The following is a 14,661-nucleotide window of genomic DNA, read 5'->3' as shown; positions in this document are numbered from 1 at the left end:
AAGTATAGGCTACACGGACCTGAAACAGTAGGCTATTGCATGTTTTATTTGTTGCGCTGAAACGAAAATAGGCCTATGTATATCAAGTCTTTATTTTTTTATGTAAAGACATAATGAAATAGGCCTAGTTTTTTTCCGTTTAATTGGTCTAATTGAACGAATATAGTTACTAACAATTAAGTGACTGCAACTATTTCATGTGATTTGGTTTGCCGTTTGAATTTATTACTTATTACTTCAACTGTATTGGTAAAGTGTAGCCTAGTGAACCAAACTGAGAGACCATTTTGAAGGCTCAGGAAACCTTTGCAGGTGTTTTGAGTTGATTAGCTGATCGGCATGTCACCATATTCTAATTTGTTGAGATAGTGAATTGGTGGGTTGTTGTTAAATGTGAGCCAAAATCATCACAATTAAAAGAACCAAAGACTTAAACTACTTCAGTCTTTGTGCATTGAATTTATTTAATACACAAGTTTCACAATTTGAGTTGAATTACTGAAATAAATGAACTTTTCCACGACATTCTAATTTATTGAGATGCACCTGAATGTTGATTTAATTCTGGAACCGGTCCTGGCCAAACCTCCACAGACAGCGTGCGTCCCAAGCGAGATCTAATTCACGGACCAAAAGCATGTGTAAACTTTATTGAGATTGGGACATATCAACTAGTAATTTCATTTCATTTCCAGCAATGGTAGGTAAAAAGTTCAGCAATGAATGGTATGCGATTTATGACAGAATATAGTCCCACAACTGACCGTTTATTTTTTCCTCACGTGTCTCGCCTTTGGTAACAACGATTCAAAAAGGAAACATTTCAAGTGACACGGGAAAAAGACACGGAAAAACTTCAGTGAACATCAGAAAATCAGCGTGCACATTTCTGGTTAAAAATGAAAGGCCATCAACTGTCGGAAACGGAAAGCATCACCATTCAAGTCAGCAGGAAGAGCCAAAGCTAGTCCACAGTTTACTAAACGGTGGCAACCTCTTTAAGTTATTCTTGACGGTGTTGAATTGACTGCTTTGATGCGTTGCAATACGGTAGCGCATACATCAGAAAAAAATATTTTGCTTTTATTTATTTCATATATATATATATTTTTTTTTTGTTATTTATTAATTTTTTTTCTTTCTTGCCCACCTTGACTAGAGTCAGATGTCTCCCATGGTCATATACATAACATTATAATGAGAGCACTATTGTAAAAAAATTTGTGAATTCTTAGAATTCTCATTTCGATGATGCTCAAAACATTATTTTTGTATCTGCGAGGCGTCCTTTAGCTACACATTTTCCCTGTGCGTCAGTAATTATGGCTGTCGAATGTCTGACTTGACTCTTGTTCATGTATTTTGGCCCCCGCCCCCAAACATATGATTCGACTATCAGTCGAATATCGGCAAGATTCGAAAATTCCGATTCGACTATGAAAATCCTTAGTCGGGGACACCCCTAGTTGGTTTCTATGGCAAAACAGAAGATGTCTTAGGCTGATGATACATTGGGCAACTTTTTGAGCTATCTTGTCGGGCAACTTTGAGCAATGTTTCTTGGGCACTTTCCCATTAAGAATGGGTAACAAATTTCTATCTGGATACTTTAGATCGGTCATGGGCCCTCTGTCTCACCTGTTGCCCGTTGACAGCAACATTGCCCAACGTTGCCCGACAACATTGCTCAAAAAGTTGCCCCATGTATCATCAGACTTACGACATGACAACACGTTTCCGTCAGGCTGGATTTTATTTCGTCTTATGAGGCAGCGGCAGAAACGCATTAGGCTGGAATGTGCAACTTTATTCTGTGCTGCTGTCTCCACTGGTTTCAAAACTCAAAGAGGTGCGTATACTAGCATTAGATCACTTTAGTCTTTTTTCGCTTGACTTGCACTTTACAACAATACAAGCTTGTTTCTGCAAAGACGTTCAGTATGTTTTCTACAAAACCGTCCGAGATATTTTTTTATGTATTACGTGGCGTGAGAATGTGAAAAATTTACGCTAAATCCGATCTGACTGGTCAGAATGAAACGGATTTTCAGGAATGGGGGAATCAGGAATTCAAGAATCCAAACCACATATGAATGTAGCTAAAACAGATTTGCAAAAATCGGATTTCATGTAGTTCGTTGTCATGCAGACTATCTAAGCATTATCAGATTTCAATCAGAATTGCACAAAAATCGGATTTGGGTTGACAGTCTGAAGGAGGCTGTAGTTGCCATGATCTGAAGATGATACGGTTTGATTGTCACAAAAATAAGTCTAGGGGGAGGAAAATTTCAAATTTACAGAAAAAGAAATTATGGCAGAAAAATATGTCATAGGGATTTGAATGCTTTAACCTTCAGTGACTGGTCCCTAAGGATGAGGGATCCTGTTAAAAACAAACTTCAGCTGCAACAGAAGGACACTTGAAAAAACTGTGCCAAACACAACCTCATTTTACCCTTAACAAAGTTTTTTTTTTGGTCTTTAGGAATAGCAGTGACTACAACTCTCTGACAGTGAGATCAGAACGAGAATATTTTCACAGAATATTCTCTCACCAATATCATTGGCCTTCGTTGGCACTAGTCTGCGCTCAAGGCTGACCATCTTAATGGCATCCAATCGGATCTCAATGATGTTGTTTAGAAGAGCCAACAATGGAGCCAAAGGAAATGCCGCTACAAAGATAGTAGTAAAACTGAACTGGATCACTGGGGAGGGGAGAAAAGGACAATGCAAAAATCAGATATGTGTGTGTTTCAAAGAAAACAAAAGCTTTGTAATAAAAGATTTCATGCAAATCTCTGCAACAATGCTAGGTTATTGTGCATGGTTGCCAAGTGGTTAGAGTGCAATTGCTAAGGTGCTTTGAGTGGATGTTAGCATGCGATTATATGTTAGTTGGAGGGGTGGTTATTGCTGGCCCACATCAAAAGAGCCCACCTCCAAGTCCAAAACTATTACAATTGTATCTGTAAGTATATTTTCAAGATCTGTACCCATTTCCAAGAACTCATTAAAGAGGCTGAAGCGATCCGTTTTAATCAGGCTGTAGTTTCTGTGGATTTCTTCGAGTTTGCAATTCTCACAGAGTTCGGATCCTTCCTTGGCATTCATACATTCCTTCTTATAGCATTTGAAACACCTTCTCCTAAACTTCTGGGTCTTTTTCCTCTTCAACCACCGACTAAACCAGCTGTGGAAAGAAGATACAAAGATACAAAGTTCATAAAGAGAATCTGCTTGATTCTGATTCAGGTTCCCTAAAGGGGTCATATGATGTTGCTAAAAAGAACATTATTTTGTGTATTTGGTGTAATTAAATGTGTTTATGCGGTTTAAGGTTCAAAAACACATTATTTTCCACATACTGTACATTATTGTTTCTCCTCTATGCCCCGCCTTTCTGAAACGCGTAAATTTTTACAAAGCTCATCGGTCTGAAAAGCGAGGTGTGCTGTGATTGGCCAGCTATCCAGTGCGTTGTGATTGGCCGAATACCTCAAGCGTGTGACGGAAATGTTACGCCCCTACCATACTGTGATGCCATGTATCCCGGCGCAACGAGACAAAACGAGGCATTTGTTGCATCCAGTGGGAACATAATTACAGATTATAATGACTTATACTGTCTTTTTACGTGTTGAGTTGCATCGCGTCGCATGAACATAAAACCATGTCTGCATTTGTGATCGGAGAAATGACAAACAACAACCGCTACTCTACACTGCTCAAAACTCGCATTTGAATCGTCAGTGGCAAATTCTTTAAATATGAATACGTCAAATATGAAAGCGCCAGAATGTCCTTGCAAAGTTGGAATTGCCCCACTTGTGCGCAGATGGCATTGTAGTCTATTCTACCAGGATCAGGAAACAGTCCTCCGTAAAAAGCGCTGCACACATCTGAATATTTGGTTTGAACTGTTCTGGAACAGTGTTGTAAATACAACTTAACCACTGATTTCTAGTCGTGTCCTCTTTTGGAAGACCAAACAAAGTAGTTTAGCTTTTAAAACGAAACACTGCGACTCCACAACATGGCGGCGTCTACAATACTACAGCGAGAATAAAAGTTACGCCTTCTTTCTTTGCGTGAACATTTGGGCGGCGTTATGCAAATCTTCCCACATCGTGACGTAGACATGTGGGGGGGTGGGGGGGGCGTGTTTAAACGAGGTGTTTTAGGTAGGCATGGACGAGTCTTAACTTTTATAAAGAATATCGCTTTGGATTTGAGACTTTAGTCTTAGCAACTTTACAGATCTTATCTATTCACGAACAGCTTGTAACACTCCAAAGAGAAAAGAAAAGTTTAAATTGCATCATATGACCCCTTTAACTAAAACAAATCATTTTTATTTCTCTTGGTTCTGCTAGTAAACGTGCATTTCTTTGTATAAGTGAAAGTGACATGACATGTGGCCAAGTATGGTTACCCATCCCAGGAATTAGTGCTCTGCATTTAACCCATCCTAAGTGCACACACACAGCAGTGAACACACACCCGGAGCAGTGGGCAGCCATTTATGCTGCGGTTCGGTGCCTTGCTCAAGGGCACCTCAGTCGTGGTATTGAAGGTGTACATTCCCCCCCCCCCCCCCATCTACAATTCCTGCCGGAGTTGCTTCCTAACCTTTGGGTTACAAGTTCGACTCTCTAACCATTAGGCCACGACTTACGTCCCCCATAACCAGCGTAGTCAGAAGTGACACTATTAAGACAGTTGTTTTCAAAGAATTTGTCCAAAAAAAAAAAAACCTCTAAGTTTAGTAAACCAGTTGGAGCAGTTTGCGATTTGCTCAAAATGAACCCATTATTGTTTTTAACCCATTGCTGTTTTTAAGTGAGGCTTAAATCAGTTTAACTAGCAGTTCATATAACAATGTGTAGTTAAAGATACACATTTGGAACCTAGTTTTCAGTATTTTGCGAAATATGGCTTCAGTTTTAAATAAGTTATTGTTTCCCAGCCTCAGTGTTAAATAATGAAAAGCAAATAAAAACAAAATGTTCTACTTACGGACCAGAATATTCAAAGATATTGTTGAAGGTCTGTTTAAGTACCATGATAACAGACATCTGAATGAACAAATCTGTGAGACAACCACTTGGGTGACACTGAATTGAAAAAGTCAAAAATGTAATATAGCATAAAAAAAATCAGCAAGAAAAAGTGAAACACAAAACATAGTAGTGCATTTGTTGGTTTGACACTGTAGTGAAAATGATAACAGCCACACCTCTTCCAGTCTCCATATGCCAGATATCCTCACATATCCTCCAGGATGACCATTAATCCTAAAACACAAATTAATGTTCAGTGCTCACGATTACGTTGCTCTTTGATTACAGTACATTTTTATTCCAGTAAAACTGTAAGAAATTAAGAAATTAAGATATTTTCGGTTTTGTACTGCATCTGGCAAAGACTGATAATATAATATAATATAATATAATATATAACTTTTAATTTTCCAGGCTACCTTCCCAGAAAGAACGCTGTGTATATGAGAGAGGAGAACATGGTAAAGAACTGGAATATGAACATCTTGACTGTGAAACTCCTTTCAATGGCAGCATGGGAGTGCTTATTCTCTGTAAGCAGGAAAAAAGCAGTATATGATGAACAAATATGGTTTACAGTCAAAATGTTTGATAATTAAAGCCACAAACCCTGTTCCACTGACCTATTTCACTCAGCTTCATAGCTACTGTAAAATTGACCTGCATAAAATAATTGTACATGGTTACAACTATTGTCATCATAGGTGAAAAGAGACAAATGTTCCAACATTGCAAAATCATGGTTCTGTCCAAACTTGTTTAAATAGGAAATGCATCAAAACAAGACTTTATGTAAACGAAATTAAGACAACCATCTGTTCTCTGACAGATAGTGGGAGCTTCGTGGAGCTTTTACCCGAGTCATGACGGTGATGGTGATGTAGTGAAGCACGGCTCCAAGCATCACGCCAACTGTTTGCGAATTCTCAGTAATGACCTTCCAAGGACTGTTTTCGGCCAGCAGCACAGTAGCGATCACTCGACACACAACCAGGACATGGGTCAAACCAATGATGATCAGCAACTGATGACACAGCACCACAGAAGCCAGTTAAACCATGCGTATATGAATTAAATCTTTTTTATGAGAGTCAAGTTGCCTCCACACGCCATCAGTTTCTTACCATGAGAGTGACTAAAACCAGTACTATAGTGGAGCGTAGATAAGAGTGCCTGTGCATCTTAGGTTCGCAGTGAACATTATTTACAATCTCCAGAATCAACTCCTCCTGCGTGATACGAGCACATACACAATCACATGTTATAAAACCACACTAAACTTTAATATTTGTAGTTCCTGAAAAGGGAACGAGATGCTGCATCATCAAATCAACACAGCATCGGGAGTTCCCTCGAAGGGGAACTTCATTACTTTCATGTGTTTACATTATGCAACAGATCAAGATGCATGTTATTCTTTGCATGCATTTGAAACGTTTTTTATATATTTATACTTTCATAGATATTTTTGAGCACCTTACCAACTCCTATCCTAAACCTAACCATTTCTAAATAATATGCAACAGGAAGATTTGCAAAGAATTTGTACTGCACTTCAAGTCTTCTTAAGCCATGCGATAAAGGTTCTAAAGGCTGAAAATTATCCTGCTCCATCAACACAGACAATGCTGTTCGAACTTAATAGCTGCTATTGCCCCCTTAAAAAGCATCAATGTAGTTAATGTCGGTTGTTATAGAGACTGTCGTTCATACCTCTTCCTCACACCAGTCAAAGACCTTCCATGCACACACGTAAGATGATCTGTGACGCTTCCAGAACTCCAGAAACACAGTAGCTGCGCAGAAGACATTAGTATCTGACATAACACTGACTCACATCAACTCAAATGTGGATAGAGCTGTTGAACTTACCCCACACTGCCATGAACATGGCGAATGCCACTGTTCCTTCATTATCGAACAGAAGGCTCACCTGCAAACGTGACCCAAAAGTCACAGTGTCAGCACATATTACAATAAATTAACCTTTATTTTAAAAAGGGCCCATGCAGCTAACAAGGAACATTTTTGCAATATTCTCTTAAAGTTTTGAATAAACGTTCTTCCAGTAACACTAATAGAGCTTTCAAAGCAAAGTAATCTGTTCTAAAAACATTAGCACAAAAACCATGTATACATGTGTCAAACATTACTTTTTACTACTTGTTCAGAGCTTTTGCTAATATACAATCATTATTCACAAGGTGTAGCCCATTGGTTTTAGTTGCATCAGCAGCCAACGAGTTTGCTGCTCAACATTCAAATACTTGGCTAGTGCTTGCTGCAGCAGTTGCAGCGTGCTCAGAAACCCTCCACCTCCCCAGCTCCACCTGTGTAGATCTGCTAAGGGGTAATTTCATATATGCTATATATGTGGAGTTATTTCATATATGTTATGTAGAAATACATGTTAATATGTAGCAATGAGTTAAAGCCCTGATGTGAATCATGTGAAAGGGCATTGAGTGCTTCTGATAAGTGGGTGTCATGGTATATTGCATATGTGTGTATGTATATATTTAACTATGTCAGTGCACAGTAAATGCAATAAAAAGTACAGTACCTTTGCATACATGCACGTGTCAGAAAGCTCCCACACTCTGCATGTTTTATCACACAGAGGGCACATAATTACATTTGACTGGCACACCTGCTTTCTGCGTACACACACACACACACACACACACCAACTGGTTTTACATCAGGACGATATCAAATGGCAATCCAATGCTTTTTTTTGTCTATTGAACAAAAGACAACAAAGATGTCCTTAACATCAAACACTGAAGTTTATTAATATTAGATTACTCACATGAGTGGACTTGTGTTGTAGAAGGCCACACCGTACAGGAACACTACGAGACCAATTACAGAAGCAGGAATCAAGAGAAATGTGTACCAGCCCAGCCACAGGAAATACAGAGCCACCTTCTCACCAAGGTAGTTTCTGACAACACACACAATAAATTCATCAAGAAAACTTCAAATATGCTTTCAGTTTATACCAGAATGGGAGTAAATCTCTAACAAATAGAAGGGAATGAGTAAAATCAGAGAACCTGACGTTAGTTATGGGTTGCCCTCTGAAACAAGCAGACCATCGAGCCCAGCCATGCTTTAAATCCTTTTGCTCCCTTTTCTAGAAATGAAAGGGCACAAATTAATGCTTTTTTTTTTAACAAAAGGATACAAATGATTAGATGGTTTGTGATTAGATATTCATTGTGACAAGCAGTGTCGGGTAAGTTACACAAAAAAAAGTAATTGTATGCTTTGAGTACAAAATCTTGATACATGTACAGTTATCACCCTGAGATATAGTTAAATACATTTGCATATAATTAATCTGGAGCGTGGACTCTGTATGACAGGTGTAGAAAATGCTGTGAGCGAGAGGATATAAAATAAAATCAAACCTCATGTAAACAAAAGTGAGTCTCAAAAACATTTTTTTTCATGAGATCTGGCAGATATTCTGAAACACCTAAGAGAGAGGTAAACAAGAGAAGGCATTACGAATCGACACTTCTGGAGGAGTCATATAAAGGCTAGCATAATACAGTAATGTAATGTAAAGTAATGCGATGAATGTGCAATCTAGCAATCAAACTGTTACTCACCTTCTGATTCAATGCATGTGTGATGCAGAATGAAATCAACAATACGAATCCTGAAACAGAGCCACAGTACAGATCAAAGCCCTACTGTTGCAAAGCCTCTTCTTTATTTGTGTACACAATGCAAACCGTGACTATATAGCACTTTTCTTCACTGCATCACATAGACAGAGAATAGGGCATTGCTGTGCTGTTGCTATGATTGCTTACTTGACTTGCTTATATGGTCCATCCGTCAATTTATGTGTAAGTGTTGTTTTTTTACCAGCTTAATTGTCCTCCAAGCTAAAATTATATATCACTTGGAACAGTATAAGCACACATCTCCTCTACAGGATGTTACACACCAAAACGAAATGAAGCAGCATTTTTGTTTGCTAGCTCTTTAACTGGACTTGGATAGAGAATCTCTTTTTATAGGTGATATTAACACAATATTTTCAATTGTCACATGTGTGCTTCATTTAGTTTTAGTGCATCCTTGTTGCTGTGTTTAATTTGAACTTGTGTTCCTATTTTGCCACCACTAGTTTGTTCCCTAGGTTACTCATTGATTATGTTCACCTGCCCTTGCTTCTTTGTTCCTTGCTGTAGCCTCAGTTTGAGCTGTTCTGTGTCTGTCATCGTCTGTGTTTAGTTGGTTGCGTTTCTCCTGTGCTTTTGCATGTCTGACAATTTGGCTGATTGCTAATAAAAGTGGCTGCTGCATATTGATCATCCCTCTCCTTTGCTGCAACCATGACGTGACATTAATATGTGCTTTAATGTATTGGCCAGGAATCTGGCAGTTGGATGATATACACTGAACCGTAAACTACAAAATTATGCAAATCACAAATTGCATTTGTAAAAAACTTCAACTCTATCTTTTTGCCTCCTGAGGTCTCCATGTCCTGGAAGTGTTTTTCAGAGTGTGTTGGTGTAAATGTATTACCTGGTTGACTGAGGTATAGTACCCTGCTGCTCACAACTCCAGTTACAGGCATCAGACACTTTCAAGAGATACCGGTAAGTCTTGAAAATATTTTCTGGTGCTCGGATGCAATAAAACACCCTATCATCTTCATCTCCAAATTTCTTAAAAAATGAAAAATCACCAAATACAAAGAGTAAAGCACACATATTTGACAATAGTTCTGGAGCTTAATTATTAGTACCAATCCCCAAACAATATAATAAAGCAGTGCCATTATCAGTGTTGGGGATTACAATATAAAGTAATGCATTACAATATTGCGTAACTCCATAAAAAAGTAACTAATTACATTACTTAGTTACTTTTTATGGAAAGTAATGTGTTGCATTACTTTTGCGTTACTTTTTAAATCTGGACCGGGCTTGCTTGTTTGTTTTTAAAATAAAAAGGTTATATTTTTGGCAAATATAAAAGCCGTTTCACACCAAAAGTGAAATGAATAAGCCTCAGGCTGAAGGGAAAGTAAAGTTACGTCCGTACAGTAGAATGCAGAAGAAGACATTTCAACACACTTCAGCAATAAAAAAAAAAATTTTTTTGCTTATTAGTATGATTGAACTGGATCATCGAAGGTCAGAAGCAAAGACATTGGTTAATAGAATGGGATTAAATACATAAAGCATATTTGTGTTGTTTAACATTTAATTATTCCAGGTTTGCGTCATAATGCTGAGTTGCATTATTTTTATTCATTTTGAGGAATACTGAATCTGTGTCTTTTTTTTGTGAGTGAGATGAATTAATGCATATTCATATTTATTTTAGAACTACAGTAACATCTTCTGATTTCTCTCAACATGGGGACAGGAGAGCTGTCAATCAATAAATTGGAAAAAAAGTAACTTGCGTTACTTACTTGAAAAAGCAACTCAGATATTCTCTTTGTAAATTAAAAAGTAATGCGTTACTTTACTAGTTACTTGAAAAAAAGTAATCTGATTACGTAACTCGCGTTACTTGTAATGGGTTACCCCCAACACTGGCCATTATATAGTTTTGAACTATAATTGTCCTAATAATAGTAATATTACTAGTGGTATATTTGTGGTAAGCGCAGCCAAGTCTTGCTAACAGAACTTTAAACTGTATCAATGGCTTTCACACCTTCAGAAACAAAGACAAGACCAATGTTTGAGCAATGGAACTGTGTAAAAGAGAACCGCAGTTTTACACGTAATTGTTGTGTCAGCAATTACGCAACATTTTCAACCCTTTTATAGGGAAACAACAATTACTTACACTTTCATATAAAAAAGTGGAATATTCTCTTCTTATGTCAAGACATTACATATTCATTACACTGTAAAAAATGTAACGGTAAAAGACTGTAAAAATGCTACAGTAAAAACCTGTTAAATGGTTAATGGTAAATTCCCCCACTATATACGGTGAAAAACTGTATTGGACATTACATGTATTGGACATTAATTTTACGGTAGTATACCGTTTTTGGAAGTGAAAAAGACTGTATAATTTACAGTGAATAACCGTAAATTGACATTCCCAGAATTCCCAAATTTGTTGTTTTTTTGTTGAAATAACGATGTTTCTTCTTAGTTTTTTCTTATCAGTTTTGTATATTAGGGTTGTGTGTTACACCTAATGTTGTTAAATGAATGTTTATTGCATTATTTCAGTTTCATGTGTGTTATCATGAAGGTGTTTAGTGTTTGTGTGAATGACACTGTGCACCTTCTATATAGGTTATTATTTAAGAGCTGCTTGTGATGGGCTTTGGTTCATCATGTGACTTTCTCATCACCACCTGCATTTGGTGGTTATAAGTGTATTACAAAGGTACAAAACAGATTTCAGTACTTCAATAGGTTGGTATATTAACACTATATCAGTTAATGAAATTACGGTATTTAACTGTACATTTAAGTTAAAACCGTAAAGCCTAAAACATTGCTATCATACTTTTTACAGTAAAATTCCAGCAACCACAGCTGCCGTTTGTTTACCGTAAATTTTACGGATTTTGTTTTTACAGTGTACATTTAAAAAAATACCTAAATCAAGAACTCAAAAATGGAAAAACTCACTTACATATACATTTAATTTCTTCTTCTTTAAAGTTTCAATGAAAGCTGTCTGTTTTTTGAAGATGTGGTTGTTCTCATCCTCTGAGATTTTTGCCACTAGAATATAATCGAAGGTCAGAGGAGGATGCTGATGTCCAGAAGAAGAAAAAAACTATGTTAATAAATTAGTATATTAGCTTAAAAACATTTACTTACACATACCAGTTACATAAATGCATCCTATGTAACCATTCACATCATTGTAGTGACTTTCCTTTGTGTGTATAAGCTATAAACAATTTAATCATGTACAGTGGGGTAAAAAAGTGAGACCACAAAATCGTCTCAGGTTACGTATGTAACCCTGGTTCCTCGAGGGAACGAGACGCTGCGTTGGAAAACGCTAGGGAACGCCTTCTGTGACCACGCTCTGAATAACATGTGAAATCAGTCCAATAGCTGAGCGGGACGTCACGGGCGGGTGACGTCATGACCAGGAAGCTATAAAAGCACGTGCGGCGGAGCCAGCATCAGCTTCAGGAATGAGGCAAGTGCTGGCAGGGATGCCGGAAGTATGGCACCGAGACGCAGCGTCTCGTTCCCTCGAGGAACCAGGGTTACATACGTAACCTGAGACGTTCCTCTTCAGGAACTCGAGCTGCGTCGGAAAACGCTAGGGGAACGAGAATGCCCACGCCGCCAGACTTCCAAATCTCTGCCTAGTGTGGAAGACTGCACAGCTAGGGCGAGAGAACAGAAGAGCCTGGAGTGGCTAAAGTAGGCGGGGCTCGCCATCCCAAAGGCCAACTTCTGGAGGAGTGAATCTTGACCCCCAAAGGAGAGGGGAGATCAGAGGACTCGAGGCTATGGAATAGCATCCCGATCCACCACTTAGCATAAGCTTCTCTGGCCGGAGGCCTCAGCCTCAGCGCACCGCAGAGGAAACGTGTAAGAAGAGGGTGTCTTCCCACTGAATGGCCACCGAGAGGGGCGTGGTAGGCCGCAATGGCCGCCACGAAGCCCTCTAGGGTGGAGTGGGTCAACCCTGCTGATAAACAGGCCTGCAGGAACTCCAGAACTGTACCAAACGGGCAGTTAGCTGGGTCAGGCTGGCGGTCCCCGCAGAAATACAGTTTCCTCATAGAGGGAGCTCTGGATGGAGGATAGTCTCAACAACCTCGGTTGAGAGACCGGAAGTTATGAGTTGTGCCTCCTCAGAGGCCACACCCACAGCTTTCACAGCTCCGGGCGGGGGCGGGGGTGTGCCCTCTGCCTGGGAGAGGAGATCTCTCCTGACGGGAATCTCCCATAGAGTGGCGTCGAGGAGAGAAATCAGGCCTGAGACCCAACTCGGCCCGGCCAGAACGGGGATACTAACAACAGATGGGCCCCGTCCCGGCGCACTCTCTCCAGAACTCGAATCGAATCCCACACCACGCCCAGATAAGTGGTTCTCTGTACTGGAGAAAGCACACTTTTATTGGCGTTAAGTCTTAACCCCAGCTTTTTCGTGTGTGTGAGAACGACATCTCGATGTCGAACCGCCCTCCGCTCTGACTGAGCTAATATCAACCAATCGTCGATGTGGTTGAGTCGTGAGAGTGTGGGGTGAGAGTGCAAGGCCTAAGGAAGAACCAGTATTGGTAGGCTTTTGTCCCCAAAAGCAAACCTCATGAACTTCCTATGATGAGGAAGGATGGAGAAATGTGCATCTTTTAGATTGATCGTGACACATCAGTCCTCGGACTTGGTCTGAGACACTACCTGTTTGAGTGCGAGTGTGCTGAACTTCAGTCGCATGACTGAGCGGTTCAATAGGCGCAGATCTAAAATAGGACATAACCCCCCATCCTTCTTCGGAACAATGAAGTACCGGCTGTAGAACCCGGAGTCTGTCTCGTGTGGAGGGACCACCTCGATGGCCTCCTTCTTTAAGAGAGTAACTACTTCTTGTTCTAATATCAGAGCCTGATTGGGACCCACTAGAGTGTAGGGCCCCGTTGAATCGAGGCGGACGAGAGCCAAACTGGATTCTGTAGCCTCTTTCTACAGTACGCAGGACCCATTGAGACACATTTGGCAGTAGCTTCCACGCTGCTAAATAATCTACTAAGGGAATCTCTCGAGACTGATCTCTGGCGTGCCCAGAACGGCTAGTTTGGTGCCCTGAAGCGGCACACTAGCAGGGGACGGCCGAACTAGCTGCTCATGATATCTCCGTAGAGGTAGCGAGCCTATTAGTACCGCTACGTTTCCGGGCGGTAACGGAGAGAAGCGCTCGCCGGAGACCGCTGCGCCCTGGAACATGGCAGGGTTGGCAGACCGACCTCCTGAGGGCACTGAGGAGAGACGGGCACCGGGCGGTAACTGAGAGAAGCGCTCGCCGGAGACCGCTGCGCCCTGGAACACGGCAGGGTTGGCAGACCGACCTCCTGAGGGCACTGAGGAGAGACGGGCACCGTGTAATGTGGTGTACATCGCTCTTCCCCAGAGGGAGCTGGCCCTCAAAAAGTCCTAGGCCTTAGGCGTCAGGACATTTACGACGAAGACTATCCAGCGAGAATGACAGTCCGCAGACCCGCCTTCTGCTAGAAGCCTTCGGCCTGGGAGCGCCACTCTGAATCTAGACTCTGCGGAGTATGAGAAGTGAGGTCCCCAGAATGAGTGGCTGGAACACAGTGGGTTGGGACTGCTCCGCCCAGCAGCCCCTGCTAACCGCCTCAACCTCCTCAAAGGAAGAGAGGTTAAGGCATGCTCTCACTCGAGAAATGTATATCCCAAGAGCCCCTGTATATCTAACCTCTCATAGTCAGACAAATACTTCATTTTATTCCTCAGAATTAAATGCAATCAAACAACCAGACAAGTAAATACGGTCTAGTTTAGTAAGGTTCACATCAAAAACCGAAATGATGTAATATATGCGCTGCGCGCGAGCCATTCAGTCACATGATCAACATCAATCTCCTTGACAAACA

General features: G+C 40.3%; 1 protein-coding gene across 1 annotated transcript in view; it reads right to left on the bottom strand.

Moving 5' to 3' along the window:
- LOC107574287 (anoctamin-9-like) overlaps window positions 1–14,661 on the bottom strand; it is a 25,181-nt gene that overhangs the window by 6,633 nt on the left and 3,887 nt on the right. The window contains exons 3-19 of the mRNA XM_016260732.1: window positions 11,709–11,831; window positions 9,618–9,760; window positions 8,687–8,736; window positions 8,483–8,550; window positions 8,126–8,205; window positions 7,879–8,013; window positions 7,630–7,723; window positions 6,939–6,999; window positions 6,780–6,862; window positions 6,191–6,295; window positions 5,923–6,090; window positions 5,690–5,726; window positions 5,486–5,597; window positions 5,243–5,300; window positions 5,023–5,120; window positions 3,000–3,196; window positions 2,559–2,711 (exon numbers count right to left, since the gene is read on the bottom strand). Of these exons, the coding sequence (XP_016116218.1) occupies window positions 2,559–2,711; window positions 3,000–3,196; window positions 5,023–5,120; window positions 5,243–5,300; window positions 5,486–5,597; window positions 5,690–5,726; window positions 5,923–6,090; window positions 6,191–6,295; window positions 6,780–6,862; window positions 6,939–6,999; window positions 7,630–7,723; window positions 7,879–8,013; window positions 8,126–8,205; window positions 8,483–8,550; window positions 8,687–8,736; window positions 9,618–9,760; window positions 11,709–11,831 (1,765 nt within the window). The remainder of the gene's footprint in view (window positions 1–2,558; window positions 2,712–2,999; window positions 3,197–5,022; window positions 5,121–5,242; window positions 5,301–5,485; window positions 5,598–5,689; window positions 5,727–5,922; window positions 6,091–6,190; window positions 6,296–6,779; window positions 6,863–6,938; window positions 7,000–7,629; window positions 7,724–7,878; window positions 8,014–8,125; window positions 8,206–8,482; window positions 8,551–8,686; window positions 8,737–9,617; window positions 9,761–11,708; window positions 11,832–14,661) is intronic.

Source organism: Sinocyclocheilus grahami, unplaced genomic scaffold, assembly GCF_001515645.1.
Source record: "Sinocyclocheilus grahami isolate Dianchi unplaced genomic scaffold, SAMN03320097.WGS_v1.1 scaffold2171.1, whole genome shotgun sequence".
NCBI lineage: Eukaryota > Metazoa > Chordata > Actinopteri > Cypriniformes > Cyprinidae > Sinocyclocheilus > Sinocyclocheilus grahami.
This window is presented reverse-complemented; position numbering and strand designations above follow the sequence as displayed.